This window comes from Stegostoma tigrinum, chromosome 14 (genome assembly GCF_030684315.1).
Source record: "Stegostoma tigrinum isolate sSteTig4 chromosome 14, sSteTig4.hap1, whole genome shotgun sequence".
Classification (NCBI taxonomy): Eukaryota; Metazoa; Chordata; class Chondrichthyes; order Orectolobiformes; family Stegostomatidae; genus Stegostoma; species Stegostoma tigrinum.
This window is the reverse complement of record NC_081367.1, coordinates 41,231,305-41,254,204: the sequence shown is the minus strand read 5'-3', so window position 1 is coordinate 41,254,204 and position 22,900 is coordinate 41,231,305. Positions and strand designations below refer to the sequence as shown.

The 22,900-nt window shown below is 39.2% G+C and overlaps 1 protein-coding gene across 8 annotated transcripts in view; it reads right to left on the bottom strand.

Moving 5' to 3' along the window:
• opa1 (OPA1 mitochondrial dynamin like GTPase) overlaps positions 1-21,573 on the bottom strand; it is a 128,173-nt gene extending 106,600 nt beyond the window's left edge. For 4 of the 8 annotated variants that reach the window (XM_048542006.2, XM_048542005.2, XM_059651099.1 and 1 more), the window contains exons 1-6: positions 21,483-21,573; positions 20,413-20,633; positions 12,227-12,540; positions 11,185-11,281; positions 6,605-6,709; positions 1,445-1,498 (exon numbers count right to left, since the gene is read on the bottom strand). In XM_048542006.2, coding sequence (XP_048397963.1) covers positions 1,445-1,498; positions 6,605-6,709; positions 11,185-11,281; positions 12,227-12,502 — 532 coding nt within the window. In that variant the 5' untranslated portion in view covers positions 12,503-12,540; positions 20,413-20,633; positions 21,483-21,573. The remainder of the gene's footprint in view (positions 1-1,444; positions 1,499-6,604; positions 6,710-11,184; positions 11,282-12,226; positions 12,541-20,412; positions 20,634-21,482) is intronic. The other 4 variants (XM_048542009.2, XM_059651100.1, XM_048542011.2 and 1 more) reach the window with 2 other exon arrangements.
• Between the last annotated feature and the right edge of the window lie 1,327 nt (positions 21,574-22,900).

Sequence of the window (22,900 nt, the reverse complement as noted above, 5' to 3'; positions counted from 1 at the left end):
GGAGCACAGGCTATTGTACAAACGTGTCATGAACAAGCAGTTCCTATTTATTTTTGTTTTTGAATGTTATAATTTATTACCTCTCTTTTGAACAGCTTTTAGAGATTTTCTTTGGTGTCAGGGATTCGTAAAATTAGGAACACTTGGAAGCAATGCATTTCAAGAAACGCAAATGTTTGAATATATCTAAAATTATTCCAATTTTAATTGGTGATCATAATATTCATAGGTGATAAAATATTGTGCCAAACTCCTATTTATCAAACAAGATGAGAATTGTCCCTCATTCATTACTCCCATACATTTCCGTGTACAGCTGCATAAAATTGAGCAGAAGCATTTTTTCTGTCCAGACATCCAATTCGAAAGGTTACTGTGTAGCCAGTTATTTATAAACACAATGCCACCAAAACAAATACCATGAAACACATGACCACAGGCAAAGATGCTCCAGGTATTGTTTATTTCATCTGCAGTGTTTTAAAAGACCATTTGAAGTCACTTGTTTTATGTTCACTGAAATTGACTATATTTGAGATTACAAAAACTTTCACTTTACTACTATTTCCCTTAAGTAATGACAAGACACAACTCAATACATGAGTTGTAAATTGTCTTAAATACCAAAATAACTGTTTCCCCTGCAAATGTAATACATTAAACTGTCACTAAGTTGATACTGAAGTAATTTCTTTGCAACAACATTAATTGGCAATACTCATCTTCACTCAGCTAAGTATTCTATTGTCCAATGCTATTCAGGTTTTTCTTTCTGTGACAAGCATACCTGCCTATACTACAAGATAACTGAAAATACTCAAAAAAAGAAGATGCATTCATGTCTTAACTGAGCTTTATCAGTATAAATTGCTACGTTAGCTCTTGTTTGATCACAACATTTCACAAATAAGTTACTGAAGTCAAAGGAGGCAAATAGCAGAGCAGAAAATTGTTCCCAGGCGCCTCAGGCAAACTGAAAATAATTCATAGATAGGTCTTAAGTAATGTATTTACATTAAGTCCATCTTTTCAGAAAATACAAAAGTAATCCGTTAAGTGTAAAAAAACTTAGTTAATCTTTGTTACATCGGATATTACTTGTTGTTAACTGAGGGTTAAGTTCAATGGTATTGCACCAGATGATGTTGGCCAAATTCTGGTGTTCAAAATGTGAAACATTCTAAGTTCTGGGGTTTACTTGAAAATGCTGCATTACTCATCAGTTTGTGTCTTGCAATCATCTAAAAGGAAACACTTCCTACTTAATAAAATGGAAGTTCCAGTAATCTCAACTTCAGTCAACAATTTCAGTCGTCCAACATTAACATAAAACAAATAGCTTTAAATGATCAATGATAGTGTGGTTTAGATTAAAAAAAGTAACGGGGTTATATTTTAAAATCATAAATCGGTGGGTTAATGACAACAAAAGGGATTCACACACCTAACAACAGAAGCAGATCAGAGACTCCTTTGACTTCATTATATAAACTTTCACCTGTGAAAAGGCAGCAAAATGAGAAAACAAATATAAATCACACCTTAAAAGTAGTCTGCTCCAGTGCACAAATTGACTGAACACAGGTACAACTTGACTCATTTTCCACAATTGTTGGTGTGGTAGGAACTAGATCGATTCATTGTTTAGTATTGTCCAGTGCTATAGTTTTTCTTTCAAGACACTCTGCATGTGTCTTTTAATGTGATTTATGATACTAAATTCTTAAGAATTTACTTTACATTCATCCCAGTATTCTGCATCAGGAAGAATATCCGTTCACTGTAGCACTACAAAACTGAAGGTAGTGTTTAACAGTCCTCTACAACATATTAATCATGACAACTCTCTATCAACCAACCATAAAATAGGCAACTTAATTCTGTGTACTTCACCACAGCATCAATCAACTCCATTCACAAAAGTGCAATTTGGTCAATTATACACCAATGAACTTCAGTTACTTTGTGACAACACCATAGCTAACTAACAGAAAATCAGGCGAATTACCAGTTACAACAGAACAAGTTATTTTCTCCAACAATAAAATCAGAATAATTTTGTGTCAGCAGTTCACTCATCAGTCACATAGCACTTAGTCCTGGTTAAAGGCTTACTTCCCTGCTATAAGAACGTAACCTATCAATTTGTAATAAGCATTATCCCAAAGAATTTTTTTAAACCTCTGCATATTTTTACTGTGATTTCAAAAAAAAGGAAAATTGGTCAGGCAGACAAAATCTCAAGACTTCAGCACTGCATCTGAAATCTGTAGATTCACTAATTCAACTGAATCAGGTAAGAGATCAATTTTTTGGGGGCTGTGAACTTAGAATGGGAAAAGATACTGCTTTAAACCAAGGAAACTGTTTTATGAAGATGGGCACAGTTTTAAAAACAAGTTACTGCAGTACATGGTGAGTTGTATAAACAATGTTGTCTCATATGAGCAGTAAGGAAGAAGTCCATTCAAATCAGCAACATCTATGTATGTGTTCAGGGCAACTCTACCAAGAGACACAGTCTTTTCATTGACATTTATTGTGCACTCAGGAGAGCTCAGTATAGTAACAACCTTCTTGTTGGGTTCTGGTGGCACCATGTGGCTTTTATATCTCTGAAGCAGAAGACCCAGGTTCAGGTCCTGCCAATAGTATCTCTCTGAACAGGTTTATTATAAAATATCTAATAACAACCTGAAACGTGCAGCATCAACATATTTCTCTCCATGTTCCCTTGCTCTAAAAAACTACCCCCTCTAATTCACTTTCAAGAGAGCAGGGACAAACTATATACAGCTGAAAGGAAAAATTCTAAAGCCCCCAGGGTCCAATCAAGCAGCCAGTGATCTGAATACTGATCATCGTTGTGCAAATTGCATCGAAGAAAGGAAAAGAGCTATGGAATGAATTCATCTAGTTTTGAGATTTTGGACTGGTAAAACTGAACTTTGGTCATCTGATGATTATTCTTCTTCCCTGTCAATTTGAGCTATGCATGTTTGTTTCTCTTTTGTGGGTAGCAGTTTTAAAAGAGATAAAGTTTGTGCTCATAAATTAAATTCTTTACTGTTTACTGTTCTTGTTTAAGTGACAATTATAAACTAACAATTAATCTGGCCTACTTTTTGATATTAGTTAAAAACAAATGGATTACAATAAAAAAAGTTATTCCTTCACAATTGGGGAAAATAAATCTAATATACTTTTAACCCAAATCAGAGAGTTGGATAAAATTGGGAAAATTGGTGGTTTAGACAAATTTTCATATTTATGACATCTCGAGAATGATTTGAGTTACTCTGCACTGTTTCTACTGAGTTGTGACACAGCGAGAAATACAGTTATATGTTAACGACTCACATTTATAAAGCAATGCCAAACAAAAATATACAATACCTTAGAAGCACAATCAGAAAACAATGTGTGCCAAGCAAAGAAGAGGTCTCAACAAGGATGACCAGAGGTCTGAACATAAAGGTCAGGTCTCAAAAGGAACATAGTGCAATTACAGAGACAGAGTGAAGAAAAAAATTCCAAAGCATGGAGCCATAGGCAGCTGAAGACATGGATTCCCATGGTGACAGGAAAAAGCAGAGGGAATGCAGACAGGGAAACAGGCAGAAGAACGTTGAGTTCTGAGTAGGAATTCCTGGGCTGGAGGAATTACAGAGATTGAAGGAGGAGGAAATGAGCAAATTTAAATACTAGGATAATAGTTTTAAATTTGGGGACTAAGCAAGTGTAATGCAGGCACAGAATTGCTTGTGGATTGGATTAAAATGGCAGAGTGTTAGATGGCTTGAAGTTTACAAAGTACAGTGGTGACAGGCAGCCATCAGCCTTATGGAAAAGTCGAGTTTTAAAGTGACAAAGGCAGTGATGAGGGTTGCAGAAGTATATGAACTTAAACAAGGTAGCATATGGGCCACATCAGGGAGATGTACTTAATCTTTGAAACTGTGATACGGGGTTAAAATCTCAGCTTGGCACGAAATTGAATGTCATGGGTGTAAACAGCCTGGTTCAACCTCAGACAGTCATAGGGTGTGGAGATAGAATCAGTGGCTAAGACAAAGAATTTGGTTGCAACCATTCGATGTGGTCTTCCTGCTATTTGGTGAAAACAAACTACAACTTATTTGAGCTTGCACGTAGGACAGTGTAATAGCACACTTTCTCAATGTAGTCTGTTCGGTTTAAAATGACTGTCAAGCGTCCTTTGTCTGTAGGTAGGATAACGGTTTTTATCTTTTTTGAGTCCTTTTAGGGCTTTCCTTTCTTGTGTATTCAGTGTGTTTTCTTCCTTTTTCCTGCTTAATGTTGGTGCGATTGTCTGTCTGATGGTTTGCTGGGTTTCTTCAGAGAGTTTGTTGTCTTTCAGTGTTGTTTCTAACGCTGCCAAGAAATCTTTCTTGTCCGCTTCCCGGAAGTTGTAATTTAATCCTCTTACTAAGACAGCTTTTTCAGTGTCTGTTAATGGTCGGTCAGATAAGTTTTTTATCCATGCTTCTGTGTTGTCTGTGTTGTTATTTTGTGTGAGTTTGTCTAGTTTTTTCTGCAGGTCTAGTTTTTTCGTTCTCTGTGTTTGCCGGTGTCTAATGTCTATGGCTCGTTGTACTGTGTCTGTCCATTCATGGTCTGTCGCGTTAGTGAGTAAAGTTTTTTGGCGCAAAATTTCCCGGTTGTTTTACGGAGTCTGTTGTGGGCATCATTGATCATTTCTCTAAGCATTCTGCGGCCGTTTTGCTCAGCTATTCTTTTCGCTAGTGGGGTGTTGAGGGGAGGTTTGTATTTGAGACATTTGGGTAGTACCTGTTTTCTGAGGCATTCATGCAGGAAGTACAGCTGTTCGCGGGTGGCACTCTGTCGGATGGCATTGGTTTCCCATCATCGGGCCAGTTTTAGCGTATTGCGCCCATAGGTACGAGCAGGTTTTGAGAAGATTTGTAGCTCAGGTTGAGTTTCTGGATATGAGTTTGCTCGCTGAGCTGGAAGGTAGTTTTTGGATGTTTTGTCACCATTCTCGGTAACATCATCAGTGACCGTCCGATGAAGCGCTGGTGTTATGTCCCGCTTTCTATTTATCTGTTTATTGTCTATTTATCTAAAACAGCAGCTAATGAACTTAAAAAACCCTATACAGACAACAAGCAAAACAAACATCATCTACAAAATACCTTGCAAGAACTGTGACAAACACTACATTGGACAAACAGGCAGAAAGCTAGTCACAGGATACATGAACATCCACTAGCCACAAAACGACATGACCCACTATCACTCGTATCCTTACATACAGAAGAGGAAGGACACCACTTTGATTGGGACAACACATCCATCCTAGATCAAGCCAAACAGAGACACGCACGAGAATTCCTAGAAGCATGGCATTCCAACCGGAACTCCATCAACAAACACTTTGGCTCCAAATCAACCTACCATCCTCTGGAAATGGCATCACCAACCCAAGGAAACCTAAACAGATAAAGAGAAAGCGGGACATAACACCAGCGCTTCATCGGAGGCTCACTGATGATGTTACTTAGAATGGTGACAAAATGTCTCAAAACTAACCTTGCAGTTCAGCGAGCAAACTCACATCCACTAACCCTCTGTTATTAGTAAGGACGGCATGCAACGAGGAAGAAGCCCAAGGATAGATTCTCAGAGTACGTTTGGTGGTGATGATTACAAGATGGAAATGGAAGCTATTCTGAAGATGCTTTGCTTCAATGAGAATGGAAAAATGAAATTCCTCCTTTTGAGCAAGAGGTGAGGAAGCAGCTGAGGACAGGAAACTAGTCGGTCAGTAAACACTGGAAATAAGACAAGCAATAGGTTATTAGCAGTTTGGTGGATATGGGGTACAGGAATACTCGAGGTCTGGATAAGTGGTCGCCTACTTAAACTAGGATTGATTCATCACTTAAACAAAACTTACTTTTGTATTAAGCAAAGTACAGTTCATATGTGCCCATATTAGGCTTAGCATTTTGGACAGTAGGTAAATCATTTGTGGACTTAACGCAAGCTTGAACTTTAATCTGAAATAACAAGTTTATCTTCCACGGGAACAGGGGAAGCTTCAAAAGAGTTGCTCAGAATCCAAAATGAGTTGGAATTTTTAAGCAATTAGTTCATTTATTCAAAATGAATGCCACTTACATAACATGTGTCAATAATTGGGTGGATATAATTAGTTACAGATCTGCTCTCACACATGCTCCTCCGTGATTATTTTTTCAAGTTCAAAATCTGAAAATCTTGATTTTTGAAAAACGATGCATATGTTGCTGCTGCACTGAAACAGGTTGCATTTTCCAGTAATTTTGAAATGAGGATGTGCATTTTCAGTTGGCATTTTGGTTATAACCTGCAAAGATAATTATCTTTTTCAAAAGTACCTTGCGTCTATTTGTGAAATATTTTTCAAATACCTAAGCTGAATAAACATCTTTTTACAATAGTAACTAAGGTTTGCAACTTATCAGAAGGTTCGCACAGCATAATGTATTAAAAAATGCCATATCAAGCAACAGGATAACTCATCACCTTCAAAGCCTCTTCACATAGCTCTCATAATATATCCAAAACAGATACCAACCTGGAGATAGCAGACTTTTGAGCTGATTCAGGCTTTCTCCAACCTTGTCGAAATCAGGCAGCAATTTAGCAAGTTCTGCATCAGAGAACATTTCCCTAAACTTTTCTAAAAAAAAGTTAAAACGTATTAAAACACACATTGTACATTGGTATTCACTATTGCCGTCAGGCAGAAGCAGTTGCGGGAATATAACAAACAATTAGTTTTATGGGTCTATGTTTCATTCAATAAGATCATGGCTAAACTTCCACGTTAAGTAGTTAGGTTAGATGGGCTTCAGATTGGTATGGCAGGTCAGCACAACATCGAGGGCCAAAGGGCCTGTACTATGCTGTAATATTCTACGTTCTACTAACCGTACCTTCCTAAATCACTACCATGTCACTTGCTCTCCTTAATGCCCTAAAATCTATTGAATATATTCAAGTGATTGAAAATCCAGCTACAAGAGTACGGAATTCTGAAGATTGACAATTTTCAACTGAAGAAATTTATCATCTCAAATGAAAATGGCCAAACTTTATCCTGAGATCATGATCCCTGGATCGAGGCTTTTCTTCCAGGGAATGAGCCACTTAGTTTCTTAGACTACAAAACACTGGAACAGAATTAGGTGATTCGGACCATTAAGTCTGCTCCACCAGTCGACCACGGCTGATAATAGTAGGAACTGCAGATGCTGGAAAATCTAAGATAACAAGGTGTTGAGCTGGATGAACACAGCAGGCCAAGCAGCATCATACGAGCAGGAAAGCTGACGTTTCAGGCCTAGACGCTTCTTTAGAAATGGGGGAGGGGAGGAGGTTCTGGAATAAATAGGCAGAGATGGGAAGGCAGATAGAAGATGGATAGAGGAGAAGATTGGTGGGGAGGAGACAGACCAGTCAAAGAGGCAGGTAAAGGTGAGTGTAGGTGGGGAAGTAGGGAGCAGATCGGTTGGTCCAGGGAGGACGGACAGGTCCAAGGGGACGGGTTGAGGTTAGTAGGTAGGAAATGGGGGTGGGGCTTGAGGTGGGAGAAGAGGATAGGAGGTAGGACAGGTTAGGGAGGCAGGGACGAGCTGGGCTGGTTTTGGGATGCAGTAGGAGGGGGGGGAGATTTTGAGGCTTGTGAAGTCCACATTGATACCATTGGGCTGCTGGTTCCCAAACCGAATATGAATTGCTGTTCCTGCAACCTTCGGGTAGCATCATTGTGGCACTGCAGGAGGCCCAAAATGGACATGCCATCTGCAGAATTCAAGGGGGGAGTTGAAATGATTCGAGACTGGGAGGTGCAGTTGTTTAGTGCGAACTGAGCGTAGGTGTTCTGCAAAGCGGTCCCCAAGTCACCGCTTGGTTTCCCCGATGTAGAAGCAGCCACAATGGGAACAGCGGATGCAGTCTACCACAATGGCAGATGTGTAGGTGAACATCTGCTTGATGTGGTAAGTCTTCCTAGGGCCTGGGATGGGGGTGAGGGGGTGGTGTAGGGCAGGTGTAGCACTTCCTGCAGTTGCAGGGAAAAGTGCCAGGTGTGGTGGGGCTGGAGGGGAATGTGGAGCAGACAAGGGAGTCACAGAGGGAGTGGTCCCTCCGAAAGGCAGGCAAGGGTGGGGAGGGCAAAACATCTTTGGTGGTGGGGTCAGATTTCAGATGGCGGAAGAATCGGAGGATGATGCATTGGATCCGGAGGTTGGTGGGGTGGTACATGAGGATGAGGGGCATTCTGTTTTGGTTTTTTATTGCTGGGAGGGGGTGCGAGGGATGAGTTGCAGGAAATGTGGGAGACACAGCCGAGGGCATTCTCAACTACTTGTTTTTTTTTTTGGGGGGGGGGGGGAGTTGTGGTCCTTGAAACAATTTGAGATGTTGTTGAGATCATGGCTGATATGTTTCTCAACCTATTCTCCTGCCTTCTTCCCATAACCCTTAATCTCCTTACCAATCAAGAACCTATCTCCATCTTAAAGACACGCAGTGACTTGGCCTCCAAAGACGTCTGCAGCAATGAGTTCTAGAGATTACCTACCCTCTGGCTGAAAAAAATTATTCACCTTAGTTCCTTCATTCTGACAATAGCCCTCGGTCCCAATTGCTCCTACGAGTGGAAACACCTGCTCTCCACTCTATCCAGTCTTCTCAGCATTTTTTGTAAGTTTCAATTATATCCCTCCTCATCCTTCTAAATTCCATCGAGTACAGTCGATATTCCTCAAGCATGCCTAAAACCCGTTCAACCCCAGGATCAGCCTTGTAAGCCTCCTCCAACATCAGCACATCGTTCATGAGATATAGGGCCCAAAACTGCTCACAATATTCCAAATGCAGTCTGACCGCAACCTTATACAGCCTCATTTTTAATGTTGTATTCTAGCCTTCTTGAAATGAATGCTAACATTGCAAAACCACAGTTGAAGTGGGGAAGGGGAGAGAATGGAGGCCTCATTTTTACTGAGAAATTCAGGCAGCTTTTCTCTAAATAACACATATTCTAGATGTTTCCTTTCTAAACTTGTAAAATTATTTCTAAAGTCTGTGCGCTTCAATAATTAATATTGAGCTAAATTGTAAGTTTCCATTTCTTCCATAAACAAAAAAGGCTAAAAATTATGACATGGATTATCTTAAGGCAGAGTTGAAAAATGACACACCACCCAAAACAATTACCTAATCACCTGTTTCACAGTAAATATTTAAGTACATATTTTACTGGGGTAGATTTTGCAGTCAGCAGTGAAACAACAGCACTTGCTGCTGTCCTCAAATGTTATGGCATAGACTTCTCTCTTCACAACACAGTTTCAAAATAACTAGAAGTCAAAGGGATCTCCAGCTGTCCAAAAACAGCAGTGTCACCAAATGTAGGAAGCAGCCAATAATATTAGAGTATTCGAAACCTAGCAAGACAGCAGGTTAAAACTGAATCCCTTCACATTAACTTAAATATTTGACAGATAGCTAAATAAATGATTAGGGGATAACCTTGGAATAGAGGTAGAAGCTAAAACACAAAGTAATTTTAAAAAGCAAAACTTCTGAAAGGTGATATGGTATTTTGCATTTAAATTTATATATTAACTCAAATCAGAACTAGAAAGCCTTGTGGTAGTGAATCTGAACCTGGTATACCATTAAAATCTCAGTAATATCTGATCCCTCAAATTAAGCTTTCAAAGGCTTTTAGATCTTTAAAGACTCTTAAAAGAATGAAATTTGTCAGTTCAATCATTTTTAACTGATTGCATTCTGATGATACAATATTCAGAGTCACACCCTCTAATGCATAAAATAACAGACATCAATTTCTAAACTCATCTTTAACTGTATTGTGCAAATGTTGGCAGTTTGGCAATAACTCTCAATACAAATCCAGGTCCAATTTTCAAACATACTTTTCTATCCACGCAGGGAACAGTGCTGGGTCCCTTATTGCTTGTAATGTGATGTGAATGAGAATGCTGGAGGATATGAACAGGCGACACATAGGTATTTGACAGTAAGGAGGAAGGTGTTAAGTTACAGGAGGATAGGAACAGGTTGGTCAGATGGACAGAGCAGTGGCAGATGGAATTTCACCCCGAGATATGATGTGATGCACTTTGGAAGATGACAAAGGAGTACTCAATGAATGGCAGAAAACAAGGAGCCTTACAGGAACGGAGGCATCTTGGGGTGCTGGTCCACAGATCCTACAAAGTGGCAGGACAGGTAGTTAAGGACGGGTGTTAAGAAAGCAAACGGTACACTTACCTTTATTAATCACAGCACAGATTAGAACAGCAAGGTGGTCAAGTTGGGGCCGTTCAGAACTCTAATTAGACCACAGCTGGAGTACTGTGTGTGGTTCTGGTCACTATACTGTAGGACGTGACTGCACTGGAGAGGGTACAAATGAGATACACCAGGATGTAGCTTGGGATGGAGCATTTTAGCTACAAAGACAGGCTCGAGAAGCTTGGGTTATTTTCTTTCAAGCAGAGAAATTGGAGGAGGGGTATCTGATAGAGGTGTACAAGATTGTTAGGGGCGTAGGCAATTTGAATAAAAAGCAACTGTTCGCCACAGTTGAAATGTCATTAACAGGGAGGTTTAAATGGAAACTGAGAAAAAAAAACTTTTTCACCCAGAGCGTAGTGGGGAACTGGAATGCACTGCTTGGGAGGGAAGTTGAGGTAGGAAATGTCAAAAAGTATGCAGATGAGCACCTGAAGTATCATAACATTCAAGGCTTTAGGCCTAGAGCAGAAAGGTTGGACTAGTGTAGGTAGTATAGCATTTTCAGCAGTTTAGACTTAATAAGCCAAAAATAACTTGCAAAACAACTTTGTCATAGATGAAGGTATTTTGAATAAATATTATATTTACAATACTTTTGAATATGCAGGCATTCCTCCACTTTTGCAAGGGATCTGTTTCTGAGAAGCCCCAATAATGATGAAATTCTTGAATGGGAACCTCATTTAAAAGGATATGCAAGTTTTGCCCATGGATGTTGAATTTTGTTGACACTTATTTTTTTGGCAAAGATAGGCAAATTTGCAATTCTGAATTTCACGGATACTGAAGATTTACTGTATAACCACATTAAAACCAGCTCACCAAAGTTAATATGTTCATCGAGCTCCCAGATAAAATCTGGAATTATCCACTTGTATGCTGTTAGATCTGGCATCATTTCCTTCCATTGGTCATATGTCTAACAAATGAAAATGCATAAGAAACTTCCCTTAGAGTCATTGAGCTGTACAGCATGAAAACAGACACTTCAGTCCAACTCGTCTATGTCGACCAGATATCCTAAATAAATCTAGTCCCATTTGCCAGCATTTGGTCCATATCTCTCTGAACCCTTTCTATTCATATACCCATTCAGATACCTTTTAAATACTGCCAAGTGACCCAGCCTCCACCACTTCCTTTGGCAGTTCATTCCATACATGCACTATGTAAAAGAGTTGCCCCTTAGGTGTCTTTTAAATCATTCCCCTCTCACCTTAAACAGAATAGTGTAGCTTAGATGGGCTTCAGATTGGTATGGCAGGTCGGCACAACATCGAGGGCCGAAAGGTCTGTACTGTGCTGTAATGTTCTATGTTCTATGTTTAAACCTATGCCCTCTGGTTTTGGCCTCTCCCACCTCATAGAAAGGACATTGTCGGTTCACCCTATCCATGCCTCTCATGATTTTATAAATATCATGAATGTCACCCCTCAGCCTGCGACACTCCAGGGCAAATAGCCTCAGCCTGTTCAGCTTCTCTCCATAGCTCAAACTCTCCAGCCCTGGCAACAACCTTGTAAATATTCAGAACCCTTTCAAGCTTCACAACATCCTTCTGATAGAAAAGTTGCAAATATTCAGGTCAGAAGAAAACATAAACAAGCAAAGTATTAAAGAAATTAAGACATACTTCACATTTACTAAGAATTATCAAATAATTTATATATCTTTATATAACCAATAATACATACACCAATTGCTTAAGTTTGATCTTCAGATTTTGGCGTATCTTTGAAGTAAGAAGCAGGGTCACATAACTAACTCCTGCCAAGTTCAGGAAAATACTGTCCTTCGCATTAGGTCTTTCTTATTTTCTTAGCACTTTCATTCATATATTTTATATTGTAGGTTCCTACATACCTTCTTTGCTGTATAACCACCGCCTACTGCTGATCCCAGTACAAGATAGCGAATTTTTAACAGTCGCGTTGCCAATCTAGCTAGAATGAAATTTCTACAAGGATAGTATTCAACTTTCAAAGCAAGGGGCTTGGCTGTCCTCAGTGAAAATTTCTTGAAAGTGGAGTATGGCCGAGCTGCAGAATTCCAGTGTAGCTTGCGAGAATTAATGCACGGTGTATTCAGGTGGTGAATGGTTCGTGACAATGAGTACAGTCTTTGTGCAGGGAACTTCATTTTAATACCAATAGTGCTTCAGAGTGTTTGCCAGAAAGCTACAGGTAGAATGAAACAAAGAAAAATAAGCATTAGTGCCAAATAAATACAATGGGTTCATCGTAATAAGGTCAATTTAAAAGCTGTTGCACTTGCCATTCTTACATTCCGATGCAATGCACTATAGGTAAAAAGTTCTTATTTATTTAAAATGAGTTAAATCTTACCAACAGCACAGATCACTCATCTGATTACTGCACTCAGTTACTACATCTTAAAAGTCTGATTCACATAAGAATCATTAGTTAGCTAGGTAAGTAAACACTAACATGAAGTACCACATAGGCTAGAATCTATCAATCAAAAGTTGGAGTTCTTGAATTTGCTGTGAGAGAGATGTGATTCTAATGGCACTGACGCTTATTCACGCATAAAATACTGCAACATGTGGGGAATGGCAGATGTGTGTTTAAACATAAAAGATCCAAAGGTTGCTGTTTGACATGATTTGCTTCATTATTAGCTGTATTAAGACACACGATTTTGCTAGTAGTAGGCAGCTGAAATACATGAAATGGTGTAAAGTAGTTATGTTCACAGTGATGACAAAGTAATTCTAAGGAATTGGAACATACATAAAAGTAAAATTAGAATAGTGAACATTTCATTTCGCTGCTTTCAGCTTCCTTTTCCTAAGAATTGGATTACTATGCATTGTTTCGATTTTCACTTACTGCTAATATCTACTGAACATTTTTTTCTTAAATATACCATCATCTTTTACAAAGATTGGCAAGGGATATGATGCTAATTAAGTAACTCTCCTAACACATGCTATTCCACCAAAAGGTCAAAATAAGACAACGGGTTCGGCAGGATAATCAAGTTCATAGAAAACAAGAGTAGGATCAAAACGATGCATTTGCACAAATAACATGCATTCAATTCTTATACAATCTAGAATTAAAAATATGCAATCTCTATTAGTAGTAATTAAGGATTACACAGCATCACACACAGTTGTCAGGTTATTACCTAGAGCAATACAGATTTAAAAAGTGATCTCATTTAATTCATCCAGATCTAAAGAGCAAGATAACAATTCCATTTTTATTTTCAAGTGTACGTTAAGTGCTAGTTTTGCTAAAGTTGAAAGTAAGTAAAGAACTAAGAAAGAAGATGTGCATAACAAAGTCAGTTTCCATTAAAAACAGTGGATTTACATTCAAAGAAATGAAAATGTTTCTGCCCAGTTAATAAAACCATCTTAATATTTTGGAGGTCATGCTTTGTGATGTAAATCTTCAAAGAATCAAATGTTGTTACATCATAAAGCACAATATCAATGCAGCACAAAGCTGATGTCCAGTTTATTCTCAGTATAACTGAATAAGTTGTAATGTACCGGGGAAAAAAAAACTTAAAATTGGAAATAAAAATTTAAATTTAAAAACTGAACTTTTACACAGGATGCAATATCAATTAGTCAAAAGCAGTCTGATTAAATCACAGAGTAACAGAATAGTGAATAAGCTATCCAGTGCTACACTCATAAGTAACATTAACTCAGTAAATACCCTGAACAATTTTCTACACTACTTCTGTCTTCATTGAGTCAGAAAGATATGCAGCATGGAAACAGACCCTTTGGTCCAACTCGTCCATGCTGACCAGATATTCTAAATATATCGAGTACCATTTGCCAGCTTTTGGTCTATATCCTGCTAAACCCTTCCTACTCAAAGTGTCTTTTAAATGTTGTAATTGTACCAGCCTCCACCACTTCTTCTGGCAGCTCATTCCATACACGCACCACCTTCTGTGTGGAAAAAGGTGCCCCTTCTTAGGTCCCTTTTAAATTTTCCCCCTCACCTTAAACCTATGCCCTCTAGTTTAGGACTCCCCACCCCAGGAAAAAGACCATTTCTATTTACCCTATCCATACCCCTCACGATTTTATAAACCTCGATCAGGTCACACCTCAGCCTCTGACACCCCAGGGAAAATGGCCCCAGCCCATTCAGCCAAGGCCCAGTCTATTCAGCCTCTCCTTCTCGCTCAAACCCTCCGACCCGAGCAACACCATTTTCTTCATACAGTCAAGTCTGCGTATATAGTTAGAACGACCATTTCTAACACATCAAGTGTTGTGATTCAACGACAGATGTATCACTGAATTTGTATTTTCAATCCTGCCTTTGATGTACAGTATTGACCATTATAACCTACTTATGCACTTGGAGAAATGAAGGAAAGGAAAAGACTGAACAATCAAGAAAATCTAACTGACATTCCTGATGTTTGGACTATACGGATGAGATCATTCCCACATGGCAGAAGTAAGGAGACCTCCTGGGGGCATTAAAAAATACACCAATGCCAGCTTCAAAAAAGGGGAAAGGAATCACTGAATTTGCAATACAGTGAAACTAAAATATTCAATAACCTTCAAAATTGTTCAACTGTTCCTAACCAGATTTTATAAATAACAAGATTATTACACTTTATTAATAATGTAACTTTCGCAGAACACAAAAGCAACAAGGCAATCTAATATCTAAGTCCAAGCTGCTTTGATCATAAACTTCCACTGTTGCACACAGTTAAGAGGCAAATTTTAAAAAAAAATTTCAATTTTAAAGATGAATACCGGACTTTCACAAAATTGGATGTTGAGTTGAATTACAGATTTGCTTAAATTTCGAAGTCACTGGTCAATGCAAACATCTTCCATAGAGCTCTGGAACCTTTTACTTATTTCTTACAGACTAGGATTCTTCTTTCAGAACTTTCTAAACAGTGCTAAAAGGAGAATAATTATCAAGCAAAATCAAACAAACATGCAGTCCTGCAGCTTTCAAAAAGAAAATTGTCTCTTGCCCAAAACCCTGCCACTGAGGAAAAATAAACTTTTCTTCTTGTCACCTTTGGTTCTTTCAGATTTCACCTTAAATCAGGTTGTCTGGTTCCTGGCCCTTCCACCAGCAGACTAGTTTCCCTCCATCTTTCATGTCTTGACCTTTCAACTTTATGGACACCCTATATCAAGTGATTTTAATAACTGAAAAAATGTGAAGATTTAGGGGGAAATGGGAAAGTAAAAAGAGACAGACAAAGCAGTTGCTTCTTCAGCAAATATCGCAAATTTTCTAAACAGATTACTTGCACTGATAGGTAGAGGGCCCAGAATCAATGTCCTCTTGATTTCCTACGTGCCTGAGGCTTGTTTAAGCTCACTGACAACAGTCATGTCAAAGCAACAAAAATATTCTTGAAAGCCAAGAATTCCTACTGATTGCGCCAGTTTCTGCTAATGGGCCCTTTCACAATCCTTCGAAGGTGCAAGGCTACTAATCAGCACTAAGTTAAGTCAGAAACTGACAATTGTAACCACTGAAACTAGGAATTGATTGAAAACATCTTCTAATAGTACTAATGTACCATGACGTCCCTAAGAGGTAAATCTATTTTAGCTATGTCATGAACTGACAGAATGCAAAATTTCATCCATTATATGTACCACTGTTATTTTAAAAAAAAGAGTCCACAAAGATGGCTGCCACTAGAAATTTCCAGTCAGCATCTGACAAAAATGAATTCGTCTCCTTGCATCGTAAAGGAATCCCATTTGAAACACTTGTGTAAGCATTTGAGGTGGAGGCAAAGGCCTAATGGTGTTACCACCGTACACATAATCCAGAAACCCAGGTAATGTTCTGGTGACCCAGGTTCGAATCCTGCCATGGCAGGAATTGAAATTCAATAAAAATCTGAAATTAAAGAGTCTAATAATGATCATGAATGCATCGTCAATTATTGGAAAAAACCCACCTGGTTCACTAATGTCCCTTAGAGAAGCAAACTGCCATCCTTATCTGATCTGACCTACATGCAACTCCAGACCCACAGCAAACTCACAGTTTAACTCTTAACTGCCTTCTGGACAATTACGGATGGGCAATAAATGCTAGCCTAGCTGGCAACACCCTCATCCCATGAATGAATGCTCACAGCAAAGGAAATCGCAAAAATGCATTTACACTTGACTGTGCTAATGACTCCGCAGATTCTGTTACAAACCATAAAAGGTTTTGACAGAACACCAAAACCCACTTTGTGACGAAGGTGGAAGCCCCAAGCACATAAATGAAACTAGTTTGTTTAAATTGCCTTTATCTTCTTTCTTAGTCGAAAACACCAAAATGGAAAGCAGTTCCAAACTTAGCTCATACCTGCCTCTGATCAAAGTTTATATGAAAGGTCCAATTTCTGCAAAGAATCCTTTATTTCCCATTTAAAGTAAACCAATTTCCAGCTTACAATTAGTGCATCGTAACCAGCCATTTGACTGTATCTATAATTCTATGAAAGGGACTTTTTTGTATAGTCAACTGAAATAACCTCCATTAGACATCAAATGTACTGGACTCTCAAATTCACGTTAGCCAATTTAAGATATCTTTGACTTTAATTAATTTGTAATCTGCTACCCATCCTTATTCTGTTCGTTTTGCATTGCACGTGTGCTTGAGAGACAGACAGACAGACAATGTGAGAGATACTGCGAACCAACCCAAGTTTTTAATGCATTAATAAACATAACTTTAGCGTCATAAAGCACAGAAACAGACCATTCAACCCAACTTGTCCATACTGACCAGGTGTCCTAAAATTAACTAGTCTCATTTACCTGCATGTAGCCCATATCTCTCTGAACCTTTTCAGTCCAAATGTCTTTTAAATATAATTATACTTGCTGCTACCACTTCCTCTGGCAGATTGTTCCACAGATGTACCACTCTGTGTGAAAAAGTTGCCCCTCCAGTTTCTTGTAAATCTTTTCCTCTCACCTTAAACCTTTTCCCTCCAGTTTTGGACTCCCCTACCCTGGGAAAAAGACCTTGGCGATTCATCCTATCCAGACTCTTCATGATTTCAAAAACATCTAACGCCACCCCTCCTCGTCCACCGGTCAAGGGGAAAAGTCCCAGCTTCTCCTTCAAACTCTTGGTAACATTCTTGTAAATTTTTTTTGAACCCTTTCCAGTTTAATAACATCCTTCCTAAAGCAGGGCAGGCAGAATTGTACACGGTACTCCAAATGTGACCTTACTAATGTCTCGTACAGCTGAAACATGAAGTTCCGATTCCTGTACTCAATGGTCTGACTGATGAAGGCAAACATACCAAACGCCTTCACCACACTCTGTCTACCAGTGATGTGACTTTCAAGGAGCTATGTACTTGCGCCCCTAGATCTCGCTGTTCAACAGCACTCCCCAGAGCCCTAACATTAACTTTGCTTGTACCCTAAAAAATTTGCTATGAGTCATTTTACATTGGATGTTGCTAACAGGGTTCAGGCAAACACATGGTGATATATTTTTAAAACTGCAAAGGTAAAATAAGAAAAGTAAAAGCCACCTCCATTATCAACTGAAGAGAAAAAGAGTGAAAATAATTAAGTTCAACTCTCCTTGCTTGTGACGGAAGTTGGGGGTTTGATGGAGATTGAAACCAATAAAACTAGCCACAAATTTCACCAAAATGCACAAAAATCTTAGCAGGGTCCAAATTTTGAAGTAAGCCTTAATCAGATACTGAAAGGAACCGATTAGAAACCTAGGAAGGAAAATTTAGTGGCTGAAATTATCTTCAGGATAAATACTACTGTAAATTCTCATAATTCTAATGTCAGAACAACATTGTAAATTCTGCTGCCATGATATATTTGGTACAGCAATAGCTAACTGGTGAGACAGTTGGAGGGGGAACGACAGAGAGAGGGAGAAAGAGAGAGTGTGCGTACGCAAAAAGATCTTGGTTATATACTCTATTATGGCCTTCATGATATTATACACCTCTATAAGGTCACCCTTTAACTTCTGATGGTCCAGGGAAAATGGGCCCAGCCTCCCTACTGCTAAAACCCTCCAACCCGGGCAACGTCCTTGTAAATCTTTTCTGATCCTTGTGGGTTTAACAACATCTTTCTTCTTACAACATTTTACCTGAACACATTTTGCTCATCACCTTTGTTCTGCATTTTGAATATGAACTTCACCTTCCCGGTTCCTGGTTGCACCTCATTGTTTATATAGTTCAAAGGTGCGTTAATTTTACTTCTCCCAATAAGGCTCCTAGTTCCTTTGTTTACCTTTTATCACTTTTACTTTCTTTCGTCCATCAGCTATGTAGGTCTCTGATCTCACCTCTAGATAATTTGAAATGCTCCTTCACTGATTTTTCGAGTTTTCTTTGTTCATGCTATTTCTGTTTCAAAATATTTTCAAAAGTATTTTCATGTAATATTTTTAATTTTGTTAATAATACAGATCCCTAACATTAACTTTGCTTGTACCCTAAAAAATTTGCTATGAGTCATTTTACAGAACTAATCCAGAAATGTGTCAAAAAGCAGTCCTGTTTATTCCAGATCATTTCTAGTAAAATATATCAATTTTCCTTCATTGTATTCAGCTCTCATGTGCATCAAATTCTGTTATGGTATAAAATGTTCAGCACACAATTGTTCTTGATAAATTGAAACAAACAGAACATTTTCACAAGCGATCACTATACTTGCAATTCTAAAGTTAAAGCTGACATTAACTCAAACTCTGATGGAGAATTCTGTATTATCCACACATCCAAATTTAAAATAACGAAGCAACTCCTATCTGAAAAAGGAATCTTGATCATGGAATCCCTACAGTGTGGAAACAGGTCCTTTGGTCCAACAAGTCCACACCGACCCTCACAACATCTCACCCAGACCCATCCCCGACAGCACACCTAATCTAAGCATCCCTGAACACTATGGGCAATTTAGCATGGCCAATCCACCTAACCTGTGCATCTTTGGACTGTGGGAGGAAACGAACACCCTGAGGAAACCCACACAGATATGAGGAAAATGTGCAAACTCCGCACAGACAGTGGAACTGAACCCGGGATCCTGGTGCTGTGAGGCAGCAGTACTAACCACTGTGCCACCGTGGTAAAAGCAACCGAGGTTCTGATCAAAAAAGTTATATTTTATGTCAGCTTTAAGTGCAGCAAGAAATACTCCCATAGTTGCAGATGCAGTTTTTAGTCATATAATTCGCAAACATTTCTCCCCACAGGACAAAAGCACAATTACCCCTTCAAAGAACTTGGATAACTCGTGGCCCAAATGACTTTCTGCCATGGTACAAATTTCCCCGATTATATATTTCATATATGATCAATGCATTAAGATTTCCATAAACAAATAAAGTTTGCGGGGAACTTTTCCAACATATTAACAGCATTACAGACTCCAAGATTAAGTACAATCAAACCAGATCAAAGCCACACTCCATGCTGTCAAAACAATAATTCTTAGTCATAGATTTTCTTTCCCACATTAGCAGCTTTATTCTGGATGGCAGTTAAAAATTGAGGCTGATTAAACTTATGACACAAGTGATACTGGACTGAATCTGAACCCAAGTGCTAGAAGTGAAAGGCTAGTCATAGAACCACACACCTATAACAGATCTTCAATTAGACTTAGCTGTTAAAACTGCATAAATGAAACGTAAAGGACAATACAGCTCATCAGTAATCCACCGAAAGAATGTCTTTGATTACTCTTCAAACCTTGAAGAGCAATTGAACAACAGAGACAGAATTTTCGTGGGTCATTTGTTGGGTTGTTGGTTATGGGTCTATGTCCAAATCATTTATGTGCATAACAGTACCGATCATCAAATTATTTGGTCTCAACCATGCTTCAAATTATACAGCCTGTCAAGCCCACAAACATTCAAGCATTTTTAGTGTTGAATTACTTTTCTGACAAGTACCTTATACAATTATATGCATAAATATTGATTTTAAAAAAACCTTTTCGTGGTCAGTGAAATATTTGAGAGAAAGTTTAATTGAAAAGAATCTAATCTTACAAGATGTAATTAAAGTGGCGGCCCGCCTTCCAAATTGGAAAGTTGGGTCATGGCAGAAAACTTCCAATCACTGATACTTGGAATGTGTAGTGACAAACAGTCAGGTTGATTTGGAAGTACAAGGTAACAGTAGAAAGAAGCGTTGCTGGTTTACGCACGTTTCCTGAATCTTACGCACCACAAAATAATTGGTTCTTGTTCTGCGTATTTGAGGCAATGCCCTAAAGATAAAGAAAAAGCGGATGTAAAATATGAAAAAAGTTGATACCAATCAACATATGTCACAAAACAATTTGACTCACTTATCAATGATCAGAGATATTGAAGCAGAAGACTAAAATTTCCTAAATGCTATAGAAATTCAGATAAAACAAAAAAAAAATTGAGTGTATTTGTTGAAAATAGTAAAAGGGGTTGGCATAATTTGGATGAGTCATTAGTAAATGTAACCGACAGCCAGTCCAAACCAACGCAAACCATTATCAAAAACAGAAATTGCTGGAAAAACTCAGCAGGTAGGATAGGTGGATCTGTGGACAGTTAACGCTTGGAGTCCAGCGACCCTTCTTCGGAAGGGAAGAAGCTTAAAGCTAATTTGTACCACCTCAGACTGGAGGGCCTGGTAAAAGGGCGACATGTGAGGGCAGAATGCAGAAACGAGAGGTGTCACTCACAGCGGATTCTGCCCTTTGCTGCTGGTCATTCACACCCATTAGAAATACAAACGTCTGGACATGCTGCAAGGGCAAGATTGCAGTGCCCTCCTATCACACTGAAAAGATCGCTAAGGGAGAGGGGACAAGCTGCAGTTAATGGGGCTGGTGTCGGTTCGGACATACGGCACTAAGGCTGAACAGTGAGGAGCCGGTAGCTGCTGACATTCAGAGAGGCCGAGGAAAACCCTCGGGTGAACAGCCGGCGGCCCGGGGGGGAAGGAGAAGGTCAGGCCGGGCCAAGCTCTCGGTTAACCTGCGCCCTCTGTTCACGGCCGAGAAGGATAATTTCCGGCACAGAAGCCCTGAGTCAGGACCCAAGACCTCCACCCAGTAACACAGCGAGCAGCTCCTTACCAACATGGACCGCCTGAACGGTACTAAGCCCGAATCCACCCGGAATCTCATTCAGGAGGACCAACCCGGCACTTCCGGGCCCCACTTCAAGTGTCCGGGTTGGAAACACAGCCCCCAGAAGAAAGAGTCCCCCCTCCAGAAAGTGGAGAAACCGCTCAGAGACTCTCACAGCAGCTTCATGTTGTGAACAGTGTAGTAATGTCTCAAAAACAAAATAATTTAGGCTGTAAACGATTTTTAAATTCCTTTTTAAAGTGGAAATATATCAAAAATTAAACTTTTTGGGAATGTGTGATTTTAAGTGTCTCGCTCTGCCCATTTTTAAATATGTGAGATGCATATTTAATGTATTATTGTGGATTATCTGAGAGTGAAAATTCAGTAAAAGAAACAAATTTTATTGGCTTTATCTCCAGTTTTTCTCCTCTATGTATTCTGTGGCATTATTTTCCTGAGGGATTTGAAAAGTAAGGCAAGAATTTTAAAACCAAGACATTATGGGAGAATCTAGGATCAAAGAGCATAAACTCGGAATAGTAAGAGATTGCACTTTTAAGACAGAGACAAAAGGAAATTTCTTCTTTCAGGGAGTAATAAATCTGTGGAATTCTTCACTGCAGAGGACTTTCGAGGCTGGGTGATTATGTATATTTGAGGCCAAAATAGACAAATTTTAATCGATAAGGAAACAAGAGTCAAGGGAAAAGGTGGGAAAGTAGAGTTAAAGATAATCAGATCAGCCACCATCTCACTGAATGGTGGAGCAGATTCGATGGGCTGAATGGCCTACTTCTGCTTAAACATCATATAGTCTTATTGCTTGCCCGGAAGCCAATGTAAGCCAGTGAGAATTGACTGCGGTATAGCTGTATGCTGAAGCAAATAAAAGCCAAAAGAACTATGGATGCTGTAAATCAGGAACAAAAATAGAAGTTGCTGGCAGGACTGGCAGCATCTGTGAAGAATAAATCAGTTCACATTTTGGGTCGAGTTACCCTTCCTCAGAACTGTTGGTAGCTGTGAAAACATCAGTTTATACACTGTCATCGCCTCCATGCATGTTTCTTTGCACAAGAATCCTCTCCCCATTCCTCAGACCCCTTCGCCCAGTTTCAACATGCTCCCTCCACCTGGACCCCCCCCCCACCAGCCTTTTACCTGCACTTGATCTTTTCATTGAGAACTGTCAACATAATATTGGTTGCCTCAATTTCACTGCTCCCCCCGCCCCCCGCCTCACTAAATCCAACCTATATCCCTTCGAACTGATTGCACTCTGTGTGCTTAGATCTAACCCTGACTTTATTGTCAAATCTGCCGATAAGGGTGGTTCTGTTGAAGTCTGGCGTACTGGCCTCTACATTGCAGAGGCTCAGCACCAGCCCTCAGATACCTCTTTCTATCTTACCCTGGACCAG